The following is a 22027-nucleotide window of genomic DNA, read 5'->3' as shown; positions in this document are numbered from 1 at the left end:
TAGATTTATTTGATATTTTTACTTTTAGCATATTGATTACATTTTATTTTATTAATAAAGGATATTGTAGCTTTGGTCTACAAGTTTACCTCCATTATGGGTAACACTTGGCCTGTTTGGTACAAAGGATTAATTTTGGTGGGTCTAATAAACATTGTTGTGATTAAAATTTTAGGTGAAGTTATTTTCCCAAAGGTTTGAGAAATCTTGAAATGTTACCAAGCCGAGCGGCAGAAGGTGGCGAGGGAGCTGGGGAATGACAGGAGAACTACCCTCGCTATGGCTTCCACTTTCTCTATGATAAGTTCTACTTGGAACCAGCATTGTGTATTAACATCAGTTATTCCTTCACTTATTTGTTAAAATGTATTAAGTATTGACCATGTATTAGTAATTATGTGCTGTTTCCCCCAAATCCTCTCTCCCACTGTAGCAAATAAGCAGCATACAAATAGGTAATGGATCAAAAGGAGATTTGTTGATAGGTGGTTTTTTTTTAATATTAATAATATTATTGCTTTTATGGCTCAATTTAAATATTTCTGAGTCTTTCCAATCTCCTTACCTGTCCCAATAAACAAGACATCATATTGGCCATCCTCCGCTTCTACTCGATCCACTGCTATTTGTTTCAGGTTGTATTTTCCATCTGTTTTTACCAGTATTGGTTTTTTATGGGCAGGTTTTATAGGCTGGTACATAAGTGGATGGCTTCTCGCAAATCGGATAGCATCATCGGGATAGTCTTTCGTGGTCCCGTACCTCCCTCCATTCACTTTGCTGGCACACTGAAATACAAATGGATGAGATCTTTTTTTTTTTTTTCCCCCTAAACCTAAAGAGCAAATTTATAATCAATTATGAAGAGAGCTAAACTGGGTAAGCTCGATTAATTAACTGTGAATTTAGAAACAGTAAGCATATATTCTTCATTACAGAAATGAAATCTACATTAAAAATTGCAAGAATAGCCTGAATTATTTCAAATGTGCAGCACTAGAAATAAACAGAAAGCAGTGAAATTCTGGAAAATTGAGGTATATGTAATATTGGTACAGTTTGGAGATGGTAAATAGTGTAACATCATAAATACTATAATTGTTTTCCATTTCCTAAAATTTATTTCTTCACATGATAAATTAAATTTTGAAGGTAAACATTGTATTGTTCATAGCAAAACAAAAAGCTCTTTGTCTGCTAAATCTCGCTCTCCCCATGTTAAGGATCATGGCACAAAATAGCTTTCCTATTATTGAGACTATGATAATAGGATTGGTGATGGTTCCAATCGGCTCAATAACTATAGACTTTAGTGGTGTAATATAGAAACATATTCAAATTCCATCATTATTAAGGGAGAAAAAAACTTTGTTCCACTATAATCTGTATGAATTTATATCATTTTTAGATGGAGTAGACACAATAAATTGAGAAAACCAGAAATATTTGCTATAATGTCTCAATTCTTAAACCACTGCTTCTAAAAGTAAATATTCAACAGCACCTTAAGTTACTTCTTGGAACATCTTTAACTGTGTTGAATCATGTTTGTTATTAAGTGCTCCCTCATTTCACATATTTTCTTCCAGAACTAGCAGCAATTGAAATGATTACCATGATAAAAATTTTCCACTTTAGAGTATAAATACAGCAGTTTAGTAATCAGATTCTGCAAAGAGGGCATTTTTAATGGTTTGTTTTAAAAATTCAGGCCATATTTCTTAATTTGGCATGAATTTTTCACTTGAGTGTACTTTCATGATGTATAATTGGAAACATTTTGGACCAGCCTGGAAGCAGTTCAGTAACCAGTTACTTCCTCCAAATCTCCTTTAATACCATGTGGTTTCAAGAAGCATTTCCAACAAAGCCACAGGACTGGGCTTTCTCCATTTAAATTGTAATTTCAATCAATAGAGTGAAACAAAATATACTTTATGTCTTACTGGCAGTCATAATTTTAAGCTAGTGAGAGAGAGTGATTGAAATGGTAAAGCCTTATACACTTGTTAATGGAGGTAAGGTTTGTTTCCACTTTGGATTTTGGCTCTGCAAAAACAGTTTCTACTTGACTTGCAAGTACTTGTGGAATCAGCACAGTGATGGGTTTTCACCAGCTGCTCATAAAAGACTAGGCTTTGATTTGCATGACAGGTTAAATGTTCTCCATGGCTCACATGGCATATACAACGATCATACTTCTTTCCACCCTAGTTGTACGCAGGATACACGATACAAAACCATCATTGTCATCATCATCATTTTTAGATACACGCACAATTAAAAGCACAAAAGTCTGAATGGCTAGTTGGGGAGAATTTTGGTAGCACCAGGTCAGAGGCAAGTGGTGGAACTTCCTATACTCTAATGACACTTCTTTATTGGTACTTTTCTTCTAGGAGCCCACAGGGATGTTCAATGAGATCCTGCGTATTCTGAGGAGGCAGAGAAAGAGCTTCTTTTAGACACACAATAGTGAGAAGTGAGGAGAAAGTTTGAACTATGGAACTTAGGCTGACCCAAAGATTAGAATATAAAAATGTGGTTATAGTCTCCTGCTTGGAAATTTTATGTGGCACTGATTCTTCTGAAGAGGATGGGACGTATATGATGCGCCTTTTATTGGATGTTTCTGTAGTCACCAGTACCCTTAAAAATAAAATTTTAGTGGCGCTACTTAACCAAAATATCAATGATAATATATACTTTATAATACTGCTGATATGTACCCCCCATCGACTCTTTTCACTAAAGAACAAACGTATAACTAGATATAAACAGCTATATTTCTTTATCATACAAGTGATCAAGCATGTTTTAGGTGTAGAATTTCTCAATTGTTTAATGCAACATTTTGTAAAGCATCTAAAACAGTGAACAAAATATTACTAAAAGTCTTTAAAAACAAGAATACTTTGTTAAATGCCTAAACTTACAGAACCAGGCCTGGGATAAGGGACTTTTCCTTCGTAGAGCGACCAGTGGTACTCAGGTCCTTCTTTATGTGCATACGGTCCATTAAAAGCTGCCCGGATGCTAGACATATGATAGACACATATAGCATGCCCTCTAAATATATTACTGAAAAACACCAAAAAATATATATAATTAGTATTCTGGAACTGATGAGGAGGTCACCTAGTCAAACCCTCCAGACTACATTTATAAGGATGACATCTTTTGGGTTAAAAAGCTGCAACCTCTTAAGGATACGATATTCTACAAATGTGAACTAGTGCAATATTTTAAGTATTGAAATTCCAAAACTTACCATTTCTTTGCCTATTTATTATAATAAATTTAAAATGACATTGTTAGAATAAAAAAAAAAATCCTTAGTTGTGTCACTTCACTTTATTATTGCTGAATCTTAGATTCTGTTTTTATATTTTCTATTAAGGAAGATATGGCCTTAATATTGAATAAGATTCACTCCCAGTTGAATTATTCATCTTAAGGTTGTTATATCCTTGTATGTTGTTCCATGTTCAGAATAGACAGTGTTCCCCTAATCACCATGCTGTTAATATTGATATATATTCTATTTAAATTTTATTAGGTTTCTCAGTGTATATGATATGAATAACAAGCTAAAGACTCATGAAAATTTGGGGATTTGTTCCATTCTTGACCTTAAGAAGCTTGCTGTATGTTCCTTCCTCCCGGTCACTGAAAACTGTGCTATAGGGGAAAGATGATTGTACTGAACTAGGTTAATTAGCGGAAAGTGATATAAACTACATAAAACTCAGATTTTTTACCTCCAGAACTAGCATCAACTGAAATTATTTTCTTGATATTTTTTTTTTTTACTTGAAGAGGATAAAGACAGTAGTTGACTAACTATGGTGAGTTTTATTGGGGGCCTATGCAAGAAGTTTCTGCAAAAGGACATTTTTAAATAATGTGTTTTAAAAGTCTGGCCCCTTTTCTTAATTTGGCATGATCTGAATGAATTCTAACACTTCCCTAGTCCCCTCAGCATTAGAATCAAAATAATTAAGGTTTGTGCAAGTGCTTTGCAAAATGCCAAGTTCTTTATAAATATAAAAGCTCTTACACCCTAAGACACCTGTAGAACAGCAGTTATATTACTGTCTTAGGACATCAATTCACACATTTTATAAAACACCTTGAAGCAATTGGAAATGCCTACGATAGTGAGAAAACCAGAGATAGTCTCATAAAAAAGTGGCAATAAACCTTTGATCACCAGGCTACAAATATCAACCCTTATGTCAGGTAACAGCTGGGAAACCTTTTTCTCAGATTTATGTATAAATTGAACAGTCAAAATTGAAATTATGGAAGAAAATAATGTCTCGTCTTTGAAATCTAGATAGATCCACTATGCTATCATTTAGGAAAGTAGCTTATACACTGATCATACTAACACATAGAAAACTATGCCGAATATCCTATAGCTTGTATTTGCCACATAAAGACATGAAATTATCATGCAATGCATAAACTCTTCACTGGCATAAGAGAGAAGATGAAGTGTAAAAAGTTAGGGATTTCCTATGGACTGTGATAATTGGCAATCTACATTAACTACTTTTCTTTGCATCAAGGAACAATTGATAGCAAAATTGTTTCCATGTTTCTCTGTTGAAGAAAAGGTCTCCTTACAATAGCACGAAACTTATAAAAAGAGCATATTTACTTATTTATTTATTTATTTCAAAGTGAGCATAAGAAATCACTTGCTGAAAAACTAAACGAAAGCTTTGTGGAGAGACCCTAAGCAAGTAAGTTTATATCATGATTATATCACACTTTAAAGTCAATGCAATGCAAACGAGGAACTGAGTTCTATCATCTGATCCCTGTCAAGAGAATTGAGGTAAATTCTTTGTTTCTTCTTCCAGTCGTCTCACCTCCACACTGCTTTATTTGGAAAGACACTCAGCAAAGATTATTTATCAATTTCAACCAAACCAATTCTAATAATATTTTTATTCAAGAATCAACACACATGAAATAATATTTGATTCACTTTTCCAGCACTCTTCAAAACATACAAAATATAAAAACACAAAAAAGAAAAACAATAAATCACAAGCCCTAAACATGAGCAGCTTATTTAACGGGGAAGGCAAATCACAAACATGTATTCACTATGAATCTGAATCGGACAACCAGAGGAAAGGGTGAGTCGAGTGTTTTGTGACTAAGGAACAAGGAACACTTCTTGAAGATGACAAAGAACAAGTATTGGAAAACTGATGCAAATCAGTGTTGGAAGAGAAAGTCATTTGAAGCAAGAGAAGTGGATAAATAAAATCACAGTGATGGGAATTAATAGAGGAGACACTGAGATTCTATCAAGGTGTTACTTTGCCAAAAGCGGAGCATTAGAGAGCTTAGAGGATAAACTTCCAAAGCTGAGTGGGTAACAGTTGATAGAGAGCCTTGAGGGCCTGAGTTGGGAAATGTTATACAATGATTAAAAGAATTATTTTATTTGTTTCCCTTGTCTTCAGAGTCAAATTCACAAATAAATCAGACAAAAAAGGACAAAAACTTTATGATTCCACTCATATGTGGAATATAAAACAAAAAAAGAAATAAATGAACAAAACAAACTACCAGAGGAGAAGAGGAGTAGGGGACGGCAAAATGGGGAAAGGCAGTCAAATATATGTTGATGGATAGAAATTAAGACTTTTGGTGGTGAGCATGCTATAGTGTATACAGATAATGAACTACAGTGTTTTGAAGCTTATGTTAACCAGTGCCACATTAATAAAAAAAATCATCTTAGACTCTATAGCATGGAACTAATATCTTATAAACTGTATGGGGGAAAAATCTGTTATAGGTGCGAGAAAGAAGAAATTAAGAGGATGCTGGGATATTTCAAATAAAAACAAAGATCTAGATTGAGATTGTGGTTTTAAAAATGGAAGAATAGTGCTTGCTTTGGCAATACATATACTAAAATTTGAATGATACAGAGAAAATTCACATGGCCCCTGCGCAACTATGACACAAATCTGTGAAGCGGTCCCTATTTCACAGGAAGGTTTGACCTTCAGGTTTCAGCTCCTGAGCACTTACACAGTGTGTATGATTTTAATGTGCAGTCAGTGGTCTGCTTTGTCGTAAATATCTTTAAGTTTTTCTTCATTGGTACAACAGTCCCCCTTTATCTGTGGTTTCACTTTCCATGGTTTCAGTTACCCATAGTCATCTACAGTCCAAAAATGTGAAATGGAAAATTCCAGAAATAAACAAATCATAAGTTTAAAAAAAAAAAATGAAAGAGCAATTGCAAACACAGGAGAACAAAGAGAATTTGGTGACTTACAAAATATAGAAAGGGAGAATGACAATGGGTGTATACTATTATAGTATTTCCAAGTTACACAGTGAAGGGGTGAGGCGTATTTTGTTTCATAATGTTTTTATTAACCATGTAAATTCCTCACCTGGTAGTGTTGAAGAGTCCAAATATCACTGGGTTCTTATGATCTCTGGTATGCAGCAAAAATACATCCTCTGAAAAATTAAACACCATTACATTAGTCCTCTTTGCATATAAAGAAAACATGTTGACATAAAACAGTTTAGAACCCACTAAAGATTTTAAGATATTATTTTTCATATACAGTCATACAACCATGCTCATATCACAAAAGAGTGAAACATTTCGTTTGTCAGGGTGGCTTTGAACTGAGTCTCAAAGAAAAAATAAGAAGTGCTGACTCTAAGCTAATAAGATGGGTCTCTTTTTCTTCCTGTAACTCCTTTGCCCCACCACGTGGACCTGGCCAAAATGAAAAAAAAAATAAACTTACTTTAAGTTTAACTCTAGTTAAACTTACTCTAAGTCAAACACTGCAAAAAGCAAGTTTTCCATATGTGCTAGAGATAGTGAGGGTTACAGAGAAGCGTATACATCGAACATTAAAATTTAATTCTCCCAATATTTACCTAATTCATCAAAATATGTATCAATCCCGTTCATTCCTGGTACTGAGCAAACCAGTCTCGCTTTTAGGAAAGTGCTCCACTTATTCACCAGTATTCTCTGTCCTCCCACATCATTCTGTGAAAAACAAAACACAGGTAAGTGGGTATATAAAGAACTTTTACCAACAATAGATTTTGTATTATTAAACAGGAAAACTTAATGTGAAAAATTTAGCATAATCCTCAAGTAGTAACATAAATGGGATTCCGCATACATTTTTTTTCAGGTTTGCATATTTAACCTGGTCAGTGTACTTTCACTCTGGTCCATTAAATACACATTCCATGAATAAAACATTGTTAATAGAGTGGTCTCTCCTAAACAAAATAGTAGATTTTATGGTACAATAATAACCTTTATTATTCTATTATAAATAATTTGTTTATCTCATCAATATGGAAGCATCCTTTCCATTTTTCTTTTATAAAAAGAACTTCAAATAAACACACACAAACATATGTTGTACGTATACATACAACACATATATATAACGTATATTTGCATTCACACACACCATACCAGGGGAGCCAAAAAAATTTATACACATGACTTGTATTCATCCTTTGTTGTCAGTATAGTATATTGAATATTACAATTTTAATACAGTTTTTTCCTTTCTTAAAATGTGTATACATTTTTTTGGCACCTTCTGTACATACATACATATATGTACAATGACAGGTACAAATCTCTTATAAAGTTTACTCTTAAATATCTTCTTAAATAGTAAAGTAGCTTTCCATTTGCAATATTATTAGCAATATATTGCTATTACAGTTGGTTTTAAATGTCCCAAATAATCTATCTGAATATCCAACAAACTACAGATGTTTTTTTCTACAGAATTAACCAACTGAATTGTTTAAACATACGTAAATTACTTTAAAAATTTTGGTTAAATTATTTTTTTTGAAATGAAGCTCCAACTTCTGTGGCAAAAGAAGTACAGCCTAATATATAGATTATTTCTTCTCCACATGGCTTTGAAAATGTGGAGAATCATACAAAATGCAAAGCTCTTTTAGAAGAAAACTTTCAGTAGATATGACAGATAAAGATTAGATAGTAAATGCAAATTTTAGGCAGCCTACAGAAATAGCAGAAAATAATTTAAAATAGAAACCTATTACAACATTAACAAAGGCCTGCCCATAAACTGTGAGATAAGCAAGCTTAATAAGAGACAAATGTATTTCTCACCATGCAAAGTCGCCCCACTCTGGTGTAAATTGCATGGGCATTGTGTTCTGCCTCCAGGGCCTTCTCAGTAAAAAAGAAATATACTTTGTTGTCATCTCGGTCTTCATTGTCAGGAATCATATATGAACCTACAAATTTTGGTTCTACAGAAGAAACAAAATAAAAGTGAAATAGTTATTACAACAAAATAATGTCTTTTAATAAATTATGTGTCACATGAAAGCTTCAGTTTAATTTTTATTATTTAGGAAGAAATATTTTCCTTGAAATTTTATATTAAACATTAAAAATCATGCAGATATCTCCATTTTACATGCAATTAACAGTTGTTTTTTTTAATATTAGAGGGTAATTTAATTGCAAAATAAAAGAGTCAAGTAGGAAATAAATAATTTTGAACATCATATATTATAGACTTGAACTGCATTCAGAGAAGTACACGTTACGGGCACTATGATGGTAAGCTCCATAATTTTGTCCCACATATATAAAAGTCAGTGTAAACATATGAAAAATATTTTACTAAGGAAGTTTACCATTATTTATTTTTTATTTTTTTTACATTAAAACACTATTTTTAGAGCAGTTTTAGTTTTTTTAATATTATCTATTGCTTTATTAATTACATATATTTTTTATTAGTTTCAGGTGTACAAAACAATGTAATAGACATCTCACCCCTCACAGTAATAACCACGCTCCCCCAATTTATTGCCCCTCTGATTTCGTACATATCTATTACAATTCCATTGATTCTATTCCCTATGCTATACTCCATATCCTGTGACTATATATATATATATATATATATATATATATATACACACACATATGCATATATAATATGTATATATATATACATAATATGTATATATATAAGCTGAATAATATTGTATGTCAAATATATATATATATATATGTATATATATGTATATATGTGTGTATATATATATATATTTGACATACAATATTATTCAGCTTCAGCTTCAGGTGTACAGTGCAGTGATGGTCAGGCATCTACACCATGCATGAAGTGATCTCCTTAATAAGACATGTGCCCATCTGACACACTACAAAATCTTTACATATATTTTTATATTCATAAATTATCTAGCAAGCTAGCTCATGGAAGACCATTTTAATTTTAAGAAAGAAAATGTAAGCTTTTGTGTTTGTAGTCTAAGGTATCTGAGTGAATGACCTTTGATTGATATGGTAGGTCAAATGTTTTAATAATAACATGCTGCCAACAATGACTATGCACTTGAAATCTTAACCAAAAGCCTGGAAACAATGAAAATGATCACCATAAAATTATGGCTTAGTTCTACATCTTAGTTGTACATCTACCACTGTGCCAAAATTTAAAAATTATTCCTTGTAAAGACTCTTATGTCAGTAAATGGTTAGTAATTTTCCTAGAGTTTTACCTCTAAAGTGCAATGTGATCCTATTAAAACAAGCAAAGCAAAGCAATCAATTAATACCAAATTATACCAATTGTTAAAACAACTTATTGAATGAAAGGGTTTTTCACTTTTCATGGATTTGCTTTGTTTTAGCCATTTAAATTCTGATTTCTAAGCATTGCTATAAACGTATATTGGTTTCATAATAGAGCAAATCCATTTTGGTATAAAATGATATACACATATCGTGTATAATATTTGAATTCACAAATAGTGCTAATTTTACAAATACCAAACTTTTTAAAAACTATAAATTACGTTTGTCGTTACCATCAAAATGGCAAATTTCCCATGAGTTCTAGACTTATGTTCCACTGTGATTTACATACGAGTTCTCTTTTCTCCTCAGCCCTACCTTTCAGTAGGCGCTCGTCATCATGCTCGGTGCGAATATGGGCCAGTCGTCCCATGCTCCGGAAGATGGCAGCATCTCTGCCCCAGTAGTCGCTGTAGAGTCCAGCAAATAATTCACTACCTGCAGGGAAACATCAGATAAAAATTAAGTCAGTACTTGTTTCTGGATTGGAAAATGGTGTATAAACCACAATTATATTAAATACATCTAGGTTTACCATGAATATGACCTTATGAAAACAATATTACTGCTAAGGGCATGCATGGTATAGTCAGACTGCCAGTTTCAATTCTGACTCTGCCACTTACCAGCTGTGTGAACTTGGGCAAGTTGTTTAACCTCTCAGTTTCCTCTTTTATAGATAGGAATAGCATCCAAAATGGTTAGGGTAAAGAACTTAAAAGAGTAGCTGGCACATACAAAGACCTATGAGTATTTGATAAATAACCTGGTTTGATCTTATTTTACGAAGCATCTTTTAACCTTCATATCATCAGGGTATTTTATTATTATTATTATTATTATTATTATTATTATTACTACTACTACTACTACTATTGGTATTATATGTGAGTCAACTAACTCAATTCCTTTATGTAACAAGAAATTGCTTCTATTAACATGATTTTAGTGCGGGAACAACACAGTCTGACAATGTTGTATATAATCCAATTAGTTGTCATTTAATTTGTAAGTTTAGGGCCTAGTTAGGAAAGCAATAAGGAGTTCATAATTTAGTTGGGCAGTCAACAGAATGAATGAAGTTAGCTGCCATATGTGGTGGAGGTTGCAGGCTTAAAATCAGACTGAGGAGGGGGAGGAAGATGGTAAAAGACAATAAAAAGGGTCAGATATATGGTGATGGAAGGAGAACTGACTCTGGGTGGTAAACAAACAATGTGATATATAGATGATGTATTATAGAATAGGACACTTGAAACCTATGTAATTTTACTAACCATTGTCACCCCAATAAATTTAATAAAAAAAAAATTAGACCAAGGAAAATACAAATATATGCAGTGTCTCAAGAAATGACAACATGATTGGAGCCAGTCAGAAAGACAGACATTAAAATAGCTTATGAGAAGAGGAAAAAAAAGTTTAACAACTAGAAAAATAACATAAGGATATATCTGGAACTCCAGAAAGAACAGCTCTCAATCATAGGGACTCGGGGTCCTCTTTTGTCAAAGTGACAACAAAAGGTAAACAGTGTGCCCATTAGTGGTGCCAGAAGGATTATCCTGGGCTGATGCAGCTCAGGTGTCCTGTCCCAGGCAAGATCTCTGACCAAGAAGCAAATGATGGGCACAATACTGGAAACAACAACCTCCATTTAGGGTGGTAAACATATTTTCTTAATGAGTGTCGTGTAACAGTGGGCAAAAACTACAGAAATGATAAGTACACTAAATCAAAGTATTAATGCTTTTCTGTTAAATGTGGAATGCGTACATAGGTATACACATTATATTTAAAGTGCTTTAAAGTTTAAGAGAATTCAAATTAACTGTATTTCCAATTTAATATGTCTTAACTGCACACTGAATTTTAGAATTACTAAAGTTACAGGTATAAAAATATGACCAAGCATATAAACAGAATTTGAGAGAACTTGAGTGTCATATTTATATATTTTATTGATCAGATTTTTTTAAAAAAAAGTTGTAATATTTATGAAAGTTTTTCCCTAAGGTGAGGCCTTTATAATTTCTAAAAACCTGACTAGATTAAATACATTTGTATGGTTTAAAATTTGAGAAAGTAATCAACTGAGTTATAAATAGGACACTTTGTAAGGAAGTTTATTTTTAACTTGAGTTAACTGACTTAATTTTTAAAAAGTGAAGATGTTTGCTAGTTATACCAGATTTAGAAATAGAACGGGATATAAATTGAATTCAAAGACTTAAGAAAATTAAGTTTTTAGAAATGTTATTATAATAAAGTATTTTTCATTTCTCAAAATTCACTATGGATACTTAAAAACTGTATAGGATGCAAATAAATAAAATGCAGGTTTCCCACAAAATAATTCATTTTATAACTATACATGTTATATAAGAAACAGAAAAGGGGAAGGAAGGGAAGGGAAGGAGAGAAGAGAGACAGAAGCAAATGTGATATAATATTAACAACCTGTGAATCAAGGTAAATGGTACAGCTGTAAATTTTACTCCTCTTTCAATTTTTTTTTGTATTTGAAAATATCCAAGATAACAATTTATTTTTTAAAAAGAGTTATGTTTGTTGAGTTCATTCCATGTATTTAATGTATGCTAAATGAGAGGAATGACAAGGAAAATAACAAAAACTGAAAAAGATGCTTCTTTACATCTGGACTTAAGAAAATATAGCTTGGTAGAGAAAGTTATACCAGAGCTCTTATAGACACATTCTTTGGTAATAAATGGGGAAAAGAGCAACATAATTTATATCAAAGTCAACTAGTGTTAGTTGTCATGGGAAGCGATTTCTTGTTACAACTAGAAATTTTAAATCCAAATGTGGAGAAAGAGTATTTTAAGATAAAATGCACTCAGTGGTTAGAGATATGAACCATACTTGGGATTCTGTACTTCTTGAACATGAATGAAAGAGTCACACTGAAGTCATTAAGAGGCCTTGGTATCATCAACTCGATAGCATGAATGAACGAATTGACCATAAAAGAGTTAATTGACTGTTGAACCACCACAGTGAGTCTTCTCCTGAGATGTTTTTGTTTTTAATTATTATACTTGATTACATTTCCCATCTAAAATACAAAGGTCATTTTGTAAAATTATTCTCAATGTGACTTATTTTTCTAATATTGACTGGGCTGAATGTTTAATATAGTGAGCACAAAATATAGACTTCTTAAAAATCATGCCAGTTTTCTATTTCACAAGTTTTTAATATTTCATTTCCTAAAGTACTGCTTGAACTTTGATATCTGAAAATGTTATGATTATGGGAAACTAATCTTCACATTAGTCCATATCAATTATATTGCACTTATCCCAATTTGGAATATTATTTCAAAGTTCTACGTGTTTTAATCAATTCTATAAACTTAACAAACAAGTACTCATTGGGACCACTAGATGGCAACCCTATGATACCAAATAATGATATACCCAGGGCAGCTTATCTACACAAAGGAAACAAAAAAAGAAAAAGAAAAGGATGATATATTACCAATTTACCCAATTTCCCTTTTTGTACCCAGATAAAAGAAAACAGTTTGTGAACAATTCAAATAACACAATGTGAACTGTATGACTTAGACTTCAGAGAAGCTAAACAGGTGCCCAAATCTATATGCTGTGTAAACTGAACCAAATGTGTTTCTGTTGGAAATGTTAGAGTTTCCTCAGAAGGAAAAGATTCTCCTTTCTTACCTTATTATCAGAGTGAAGAACAAAATAAATTCATAGTAATAGATAATAGTTATGTTTGGTAAAATAAATTCTCAAGAAAAAAATAAACACTCTGAAGAAAAATAATAAATTAGAATAAGCACGAATGTTACCTAATAGTAATTAAATGAGTAAAAATACCATCATTATAATAATTGAGAGTATTTACAGTAAATACATGGGGTGTAATTGAAAACTTTACTTTAAAATTATAACCATTTGGTATATTTAGAGAAAATCTGTGCATCAATATCTTGGTACGTTATAGAGCACAAAAATAACATCTGGATAAATCATATTTTCATGGATGAAAAAGAAAAAATTTCATATAAATAGTAAAATATGTCTTAGAGTTTCAGTGATAAGAACAGAACTACCCAGGTTTTTAGTTTTCTATGTGCATGTCTATGAAGACATGATATTTAATAAATGTATTAGCTTAGCCATAATTAACTGGTATAACCTATTTTGATATTCTGACTATAAATAACCATTTGATTTTTATGCCATATATTATTTTTCATTGTTATAGCACTGGCTTCTGATGGTAACTGATGTTATGTTAATTTTAGATGGTCCATTGTGGTTATAATAAAAAAATAACACATCTGCAGGGTATTTTGACAGGTGAATGTAACTTATCATTGTCATGCTCAACAATAGTCTCTATGTACAGATACAAGAATAGTGGGAATAGTTCTGCATTGGAAATCTGGCAAACTAAGCCTCCAGCTCAAAATCTGCTGTTTGACCTTAGCAAAACCGTTCAACATTTCACGGTCTCAGTACCTGTAAAATCAGAGACCTACATGTGATTTCTTGAGGCTGCCAAGCATTTATGTTCTCTCTGCTGCCCTTATGTTGGCCTAGAATTCTTCACCTCCTTTCCCACTTCACCTCTCATTTACCTGACTATTGCCCACTTTCTCCACGAAGCCTTCCCTGACCAAACTTTTGTTAGTTTCATGGTGTCTACTACCACCATAGCCCCTGTGGCTATTTCTATCATATTGCTCATTCTACTATATTTTAGTTGACTCCTTATGTCTCTGACATTATGCATGACTGTAGACTAGCATTCTTCAAGAAGTCTAGAATGTAGACATCTTGATGTGTCTTATGTATTATTTTGTCCCCGTATCTTGCACTTGTGTCTGGCATACAGAAAACACTCTCCAAACATTGATTGAATCAATGAATGGCACAATGAGTTAATAAATGAATATATCTGAAACTTTTAGGTGTTCAAATTAAAAAAAAATAAAGCTATGAAATGCAACAACAAAAACTCAGGATAAGATTCTGATTTTTTCAAAACAGTTCCAGTGAGAAATATCAAAAGAAGCAAAAAATAAAACTATTATATAAATTAATAAAGTTCTTTGAAATTTGGCTCTTCAAGAACCTTGTTATTTAATCATTTTAATTCATGAACTCGGGGGCTCTGTTTTCTTCTAGTATTTCCTCCCAATAGTGTCAATCCTGAAAGACTGTGTCAACAGTGAACTGCTGATATGAAAGAAAACATAATAAGATAATCATTTGACTCAGCAATATAAAAAAAAAAAATCCATTGTAAATAATTCCAAGTTAAAATGCATAATTAAAATACTTTTCTACATCACTCCTTTTTTACAATACAAACTCTTATTGAAGTTTTAAAAGTATTGCAGTGCCTTAATATTATATGGAACTTACCATGGGCTTTATTCATAGATTGTATATTAATCAATTGGAGTTTTTAGTCACTATGTTGGAAACACAGATCTTAATTGTTTAGTGAGAAAAATTCAAAGTGGTTGTTCATACCCTTCTTATTTTAAGTTTCACTTAAGAATTTCTCCTCTTTATGCTGTAAATATCTCCAAATCTAATGTGAAATACATTTGCCTCATGGAAAGCACATGGCTATAGACTGATTTAACTGTCTCATTTCATAACGGAACTGTATACTTTTGTTAGAAAATTATTCTACTTTAGATGCACTATTTTGCAGAACAACTCTGACACAGATAACTGCAAACAGAAGCGTACTTGGAAGGATGCAGACGGATAAAAATTGTCTGTAAAACCCAACATCCCACTTCACACTCATACTCTGCCTAGAATGCTGAAAGAAACTGGAAAGAACTGGGTTTTTTATTTATTTTTTATTTATTTATTTATTTATTTATTTATTTATTTATTTATTTATTTATTTGTTATGTACTTGTTGTTTGGGCGTTTTGCTTGTTTTTGGGAGATATCCGGCACTAGCTATCAATGTTAAGAAGGTGGGTTCTGAAGCATGAAGATAAAAGAAAAATGTGTTTTTAACCTGTTCATTTGCATCTGCTGGGATGCTGGAAACCAAGTTTTCTTGGTGGCAAACCAGTGACATGGGTACTGGCATGTTCAAACCAGTTTCCTAAGGTAGAGAAGGTCAATGGGGAAAAGTAGAACTTTTTTTCCTCTATCTTTTTTTGTTTTGTTTTGTTTTATTTTATTTTGAGGAAACCATAAGCAAAGTATTCAAATAGCTCTTTAGAAACTAGCAGTTATGGTCAGAAGCAACAGTTAGCATGTGGATAACTGGCATTCTGCCCAATGTAAGAGAGAGAGCAGTAGTCTTGGATAAGAAATTACAGATATTCTTTAGGGACAGAAACGTGGTAAGGAATAACTTTAAGTTTCTATACAGTTGGGATGAATTCAAGAAACGAACCAGCACATTCACTTATTACATTTATAGAGGCTGCAATTATAGAGATGTATATTTTACCTTCATTTAGATCTTTTCATTTATTTTTCTAATATTATTAAGTCCTATTTTGTGTGAGAACTATTCATTTATAACTCTGCCCTGAATATAAATGTAGTCAATTAAAAAGAAACATTTACTTTTTTTTTTTTTTGATTTTAATGTTAGGATCTTGAAATAATCACTTAAAATTTCCCTGCATGCATTCTGACTCCCTTTCATTCAATCAACACTAACCTTTAATTCACAGAATTTGTGATGAGGAGATTCACAAAGGTCTCATTATTATGAATAAAAGTACAGGAAGGAAACTTCAGGGGCTGTAAAGTTCTGTAGATTTATTTGCTGAAATATGTAATAAAGGCCAAAAAAGTATAAAAAGAAAATTTCAGTGATTGTAGAATATTGTATTTGTGGTTATTTGTTGAAATAAATTTGAGTAAGTCTTTAACCTGAGAAGTATCCTAAAAATATCCCAATAACAAAGCTCACACTTCAAAGCAAAGTGTGAAAAAAGTACATTACAGATTAGAGTGGTTTTCCCTCAAACACTGGTAATATGTAACATGAATGTTAGCACACCTTTGTCACTTCAAGTATTCTGTGTATTAAATTACACCTGGAACTGACAATATAAATCTGGGTCAGAGTGGAACATTTTTAAAAATGGCAATAGAATTGAGAGGGCAAATTATAAGGGAAATCTTGATGTTACTGGAGGTGTTATCAACTTAATAAGGGGAATATTTCAATAATACATCAGACATAACTGATGAAAAAGTGTCCGCTATTATTTTTCCTTCCTGGACAAAATGACATATAACTTACAGAATATGTTTCCTGAATTTTTATTTTGCCAGTTACCAAACCCACTAATTTAGTGGCAAGATAAGAACTAAGTATCTTTGGATGACTTGAAAGGGATAGGCAAGTAATCCAGTAATTCATTTTACTCAATAATTCATTGTTTCAATAAACATTTTAAATGAGGTTGTAGTGTCTTGCATACTTAAGGCCACTTTAAATATAATATTGGTAATCATAGAAGGGGGAAATGTGGCTAAACATACAGAAATATTATACCTGAGATATGAACTTACATGCCCCCCAAATAAATTATGTTATTAACAAATGACATTAGAAGAGTAAGAGTAATTAATAGATAATTTCATTTTGATTGGTTTCTGAACATACAGAACACAGTTCAATAAGGAGCATGCTTTACTCCTTGAGTTCTGTCTCACACAGACTCATTATGTTATTAACATTTCATTTCTAAATTAAATTATATATTTAATCAAAATGTAATTCATTAACTTGTCTTTCACCTAGCAAATGATACTCATTTTTTATTCAATTTTTCAGTAAGCTTTACTCCATGGCAACTGAATTTAAAGTTACTGAGATGAAAATTCTATCTAAAGTTAAGAAATTATCTGATTTGCAAGCCCATTTTTTTTCTTTGGGATCCTTGTTAGTTTTACGAATTTTGTTACAAATTCAAGTTTTTTAATCATGAAAGTGCATCTTCATGTAAACAGGCATTAAATGTTAAGAGTGACCTATAATTAACAAAGAAACAAAGAAGGAGCAATGGTCTAAAGACTGGCTGGTGATCCCACAATGCAATCCATACTATATAGATGAAGTATTATAGAATTTTACACTTGAAACCTGTCTAATTTTACCAACCAATGTCACCCCAATAAATTTAATAAAGATAAAAAATGAAAGATTAAATGAGAGAATCTAAGAAAATAATTAATTTATTTATTTATTAAGATGGTCTTTTTTTTTTTTTTTTTTTTGCTGGAGTCTTGTCCTAACCCATCAGCAGAAAATGTGTGTGGTCATAAAATACCACATTAACACATTCTTTCCCTGTCAGAGTAAGCTACATTGAGCTTGCCAAATTCCAACACAGGTAGCTCCATTTTTCCAGCGCAAATTCCTGCTGCTTTTTCAATTGGGTAAATTATTTCCACTTCCTCTCTTTTAAAGAGTTGCTGGCTCACATAGGTTATCAGGTTTCCATCCCGGTGGCTGCTACATTTCCATAGTGAGTGAACGATCTCTCAAAGGTACTTTGGGATGAAAGCTAGTGAATACATGTGAAGAATTATATTTTTATTTCTTTTCTTTGGAGGGATTATTCTGTAACTTTTGTGTTTAGCTTGGAGGGTCCTTATGATTTGATTTCTCTTATGAATAAGTGAAACAGCCACCCAGATGGCAAGCACTTCACATTCCAGCAGAGTGTAATTCGATTTGGAAGTTCAATGAAACTCACTTGGAAATGTCCCTCCAGTAATATTTCCCTGTTTAAAAAATTCAGTTTCAAATTTCTGGTTTCATGCATAAACAAGCTCCAGGGAGTCTGAGTGGTGAGTGGCAGGGTGGCAAACAACATTACTTTTAAAATTTAAATGAAATATTAAAAATAAATGATACTCAAATCTTCTTAGGATTTCACTATAAAAGTTGCATTTACTGTGTAATTTTTGACTTTTAATACAATTTGTTATAATTTTATGAATAATATCCCAAAATGTATTTTGGTCATTCACTTATTTAGGAACCTTAGTGAATATTCCATTCAGTCAATATTTTATAGAAGGCCTTTTCTGTATAGTAAAGGAAAGGTGATAAGAAAGTCTTTTTTATCCAGATGTATTAAAATCCTAAATATATGCAGTTTAAAAATCACAAAAAATGTTAGGAAAAAATAGTATGAGTCTATCAAATGCATGTATATTAATACATATGATGACAATCTACTAGGAATTTCTATTATTTATGAATCTGACATTCACCGAAAGTGTCATTACTAAGGTATTGGTTTCTACTTAGCCTAAACAGACTTAGGAAACACTATTCCTATATTTAAAATCTCCCTCATATTCTGTTTACACACACACAACACACACACACACACACACACACACACACACACACACACACACACACACACACACGTTTTACCTATTTGGACCTGAGTACCAGGAGTGGGATGGGGGAGTGCGGGGAGTGATATGCAAAGTCCATCAAAATCAACTGTCTGGAATAAGCTCAGTGAACACACAGCCTCTAGAATACACAGGAACTACACAGGAATACACGTCTATACCAACTCTAAATTAAGCATGAGATATTGTGATTAATCATCAGGGGAAGTTTTCAGTTTTAACCATTTATTTAAAATAGTAATTCTACATATTTTTTACACATTTTCATTTTCTGTGAACAGCATGAAACTAATATTAGCATATAGTCAGTGTTGCAAATATAATCATAGAAGCGTGTACATCATACCACACCTATAACAAAACCTCTCAACGCTGAGAAAGCAGAACGATTCCTAACAGCAACTATGTTAGGTGTCCAGGATCACTCTCTTCAATCTTATCCTTGGTAACTCATCCATCAGTCTGTACCATCACAGTGCTGGAACACTTTAACAATTGTGCCATTTTCAACCCCGAATAGTATAAAAGAGAAAGGAGAGTCTTTTGCTGTGTCTTAAGTAAAATTCTCATGTACGTCATCTAATTAAATTGAATCAAACTGAAATCTAGATCAGACATGACAAGCTTATTCTATTATTCCAATGTGGACATTTAATGGTGATTTGAGCTGGTGACCTCTATAGTTTACACTCTGTAATAATAGGAATTTGGATACTGTGTTTCTCCGAAAACAAGACCTAACTGGAACATAAGTCCCAGCATGATTTTTCAGGATGCTCGCGATATAAAATAAGCCCTAACGCATCTTTTGGAGCAAAGTTTAATATAAGACAGTCTTATTTTCAGGGAAATATGGTAGGGCTTATTTTATATTACGAGCATCCTGAAAAATCATGCGAGGGCTTTTATTTTCCGTTTAGGACTTATTTTCGGGGAAACATGGTAATAACTTTGAAGTTCTCAATTAGGATGGTTTTCTGTTGTAGTCCAATGATACAGCAAAATACATCAATGAAAGAATATTAAGTTCCCCTAAAATCATAGAACAACTAAAACAAATAACATATGCTAAAATAGTTTAGTTTCTCTAGCGGAATTTTAATAAAATATTTACATAATTGCATTTTGTGAATAATAAATGGCACAATACAAAAGGTCTTATTTCAGGTATCAAATGACAATTTGTGTTTTCAGAATGAGACATGCACACTTCATAGCAGTTGCATTTGTTTTAGAGTCAAATTGATTCAAGTTAGCATGGTTGAAATGTAACATCATTGTTCCCAGCACAAATCAAAAGATATGACAAGGCAAGATATATAAAGAAATACCAAAAGAATGTAACTGAGGTTTCAAAATCATTATGACTACCACCTGATGTCTGAGGCAATAATTACCAATTAAAGTGGAGATGAAGGAGGAGCTGGGATCAAAAGGACACCTGCCCCTTCCTCTCTCTGATCTGTGCGATTCCAGGTGAAACAGGGGATCCTTGAAAAAAAACCAAAAATACCATTATGAACATACCAACTTTAATAAGAATTGCTCAAATAAATGTATTAACCTTAATTATTTAAAACAGGTATTGTAAATAGGGCACCGGAGAGTAACATCAAATTTTTAGGAATAAACGGGTTTATGAAAAAATACATGGGTTTTGCAGGCTCATATGGGTTTTCTCACTCCTCCCAAAAAGTATGCAAGTGATAAAATGAATGAAATTAGAAGTTTTCATCACTTGATCGGACAGTATTTATTATTCTGAGATGTGTTAGTTAAATATTCCAAAGGAATTAAAATATGCTGAAAAAAGGAAAAAGGAGATTTAATGATAAACACAGAAATGGGCTTTTATTCCATAGGACTATTATTGATTGTTTGAACAGTATGCAACAGAAAATGATAAAATTTTCCATCGATAATCAGAAATATTTATTTCCAATCATTTTAATTCTTCATCACATATTCTCTGTATAGACAACTAATATTTAATAATTCAGGGATGACTACTGCGTAAATAATTACTTGACTATATACATATATTTATGTATAAATAATGTCACATTCTGAGCAATATTTCAGTCTGGCTTTACAGAAATGAGATATTGAAAATTAATATTTCCATGAAAAACTACTACTTTATTGGTTCCTACTGCAAGCACATAACCACAGAAATTTTCTCAGCATGTTCTCAAATTTCAAAATTCTCATTAAGCAATATTTTTATAATTAACCTCCATTAAGTATGCTATAAATGGTTGGGATAAAAGAAAATTAGCTTGGAAAAGTGACAATAAAAATCAACATGGAAAATTTGGTAGAAAAAAAACACAGATGACCCTTGAACAACACAGGGGTCAGGGGAACCTACCACTGTGAAGCCGGAATTCGTGGATAGCTATAGTCAGCCTTCTGTATTTGTGGATTCCCAGCCACAGATTGAAAATTCAGTGGACCCTTGTTTTTTTGTTGTTTTTTTTAAATCTCATATAAGTGGGCCTGCACAGTTCAAACCCGTTTTGTTCAAGAGTCAACGGTACTTTGCAATCCTGTTCACTGGGGTATATATGACTAGACTTGCCCATCTGTGAATCATGAACCTATAAGCAATTATAGTCCCTAGTAACCATTGGGAATAGCATGCACTTCTCTTGAACTTGATCATGACTTTCCTAGTCACTCCTATTACTCCACTTTATTTTCTGTCCTTATGTTGCCATTCTTACTTAACACACTTTCCTCTTTCTCTCTATAATAACCTAACATCACCATTTTGATTCCGCCTTTCCAAAACCTTTCTGGTAAATGCAGAGCTCACATGACCTCTATAACCCCCGGAGTTTTATCCTTGGAATTGAACCATAATCTATAGAACAAATGTGTCCGTGACCCAGAGTGTGACGAAACTGAT

At 32.4% G+C, this 22027-nt stretch overlaps 1 protein-coding gene and 1 non-coding gene across 2 annotated transcripts in view; one reads left to right on the top strand and one right to left on the bottom strand.

The window, feature by feature from the left end:
* SEMA3E (semaphorin 3E) overlaps nucleotides 1-22027 on the bottom strand; it is a 250627-nt gene that overhangs the window by 32211 nt on the left and 196389 nt on the right. The window contains exons 5-11 of the mRNA XM_019746903.3: nucleotides 20514-20607; nucleotides 10004-10123; nucleotides 8180-8322; nucleotides 6940-7054; nucleotides 6435-6504; nucleotides 2937-3081; nucleotides 566-788 (exon numbers count right to left, since the gene is read on the bottom strand). Of these exons, the coding sequence (XP_019602462.1) occupies nucleotides 566-788; nucleotides 2937-3081; nucleotides 6435-6504; nucleotides 6940-7054; nucleotides 8180-8322; nucleotides 10004-10123; nucleotides 20514-20607 (910 nt within the window). The remainder of the gene's footprint in view (nucleotides 1-565; nucleotides 789-2936; nucleotides 3082-6434; nucleotides 6505-6939; nucleotides 7055-8179; nucleotides 8323-10003; nucleotides 10124-20513; nucleotides 20608-22027) is intronic.
* LOC141567073 (U6 spliceosomal RNA) lies at nucleotides 5917-6021 on the top strand. Its single transcript, XR_012489469.2, has one exon. It is a non-coding gene; the product is annotated as a U6 spliceosomal RNA (small nuclear RNA).

The sequence above is a fragment of the Rhinolophus sinicus genome, chromosome 4, assembly GCF_057876585.1.
Source record: "Rhinolophus sinicus isolate RSI-liver-muscle chromosome 4, RSI-T2T, whole genome shotgun sequence".
Classification (NCBI taxonomy): domain Eukaryota; kingdom Metazoa; phylum Chordata; class Mammalia; order Chiroptera; family Rhinolophidae; genus Rhinolophus; species Rhinolophus sinicus.
Note: the sequence above shows the minus strand (reverse complement) of the source record. Positions and strands in the feature narration are given on the sequence as shown.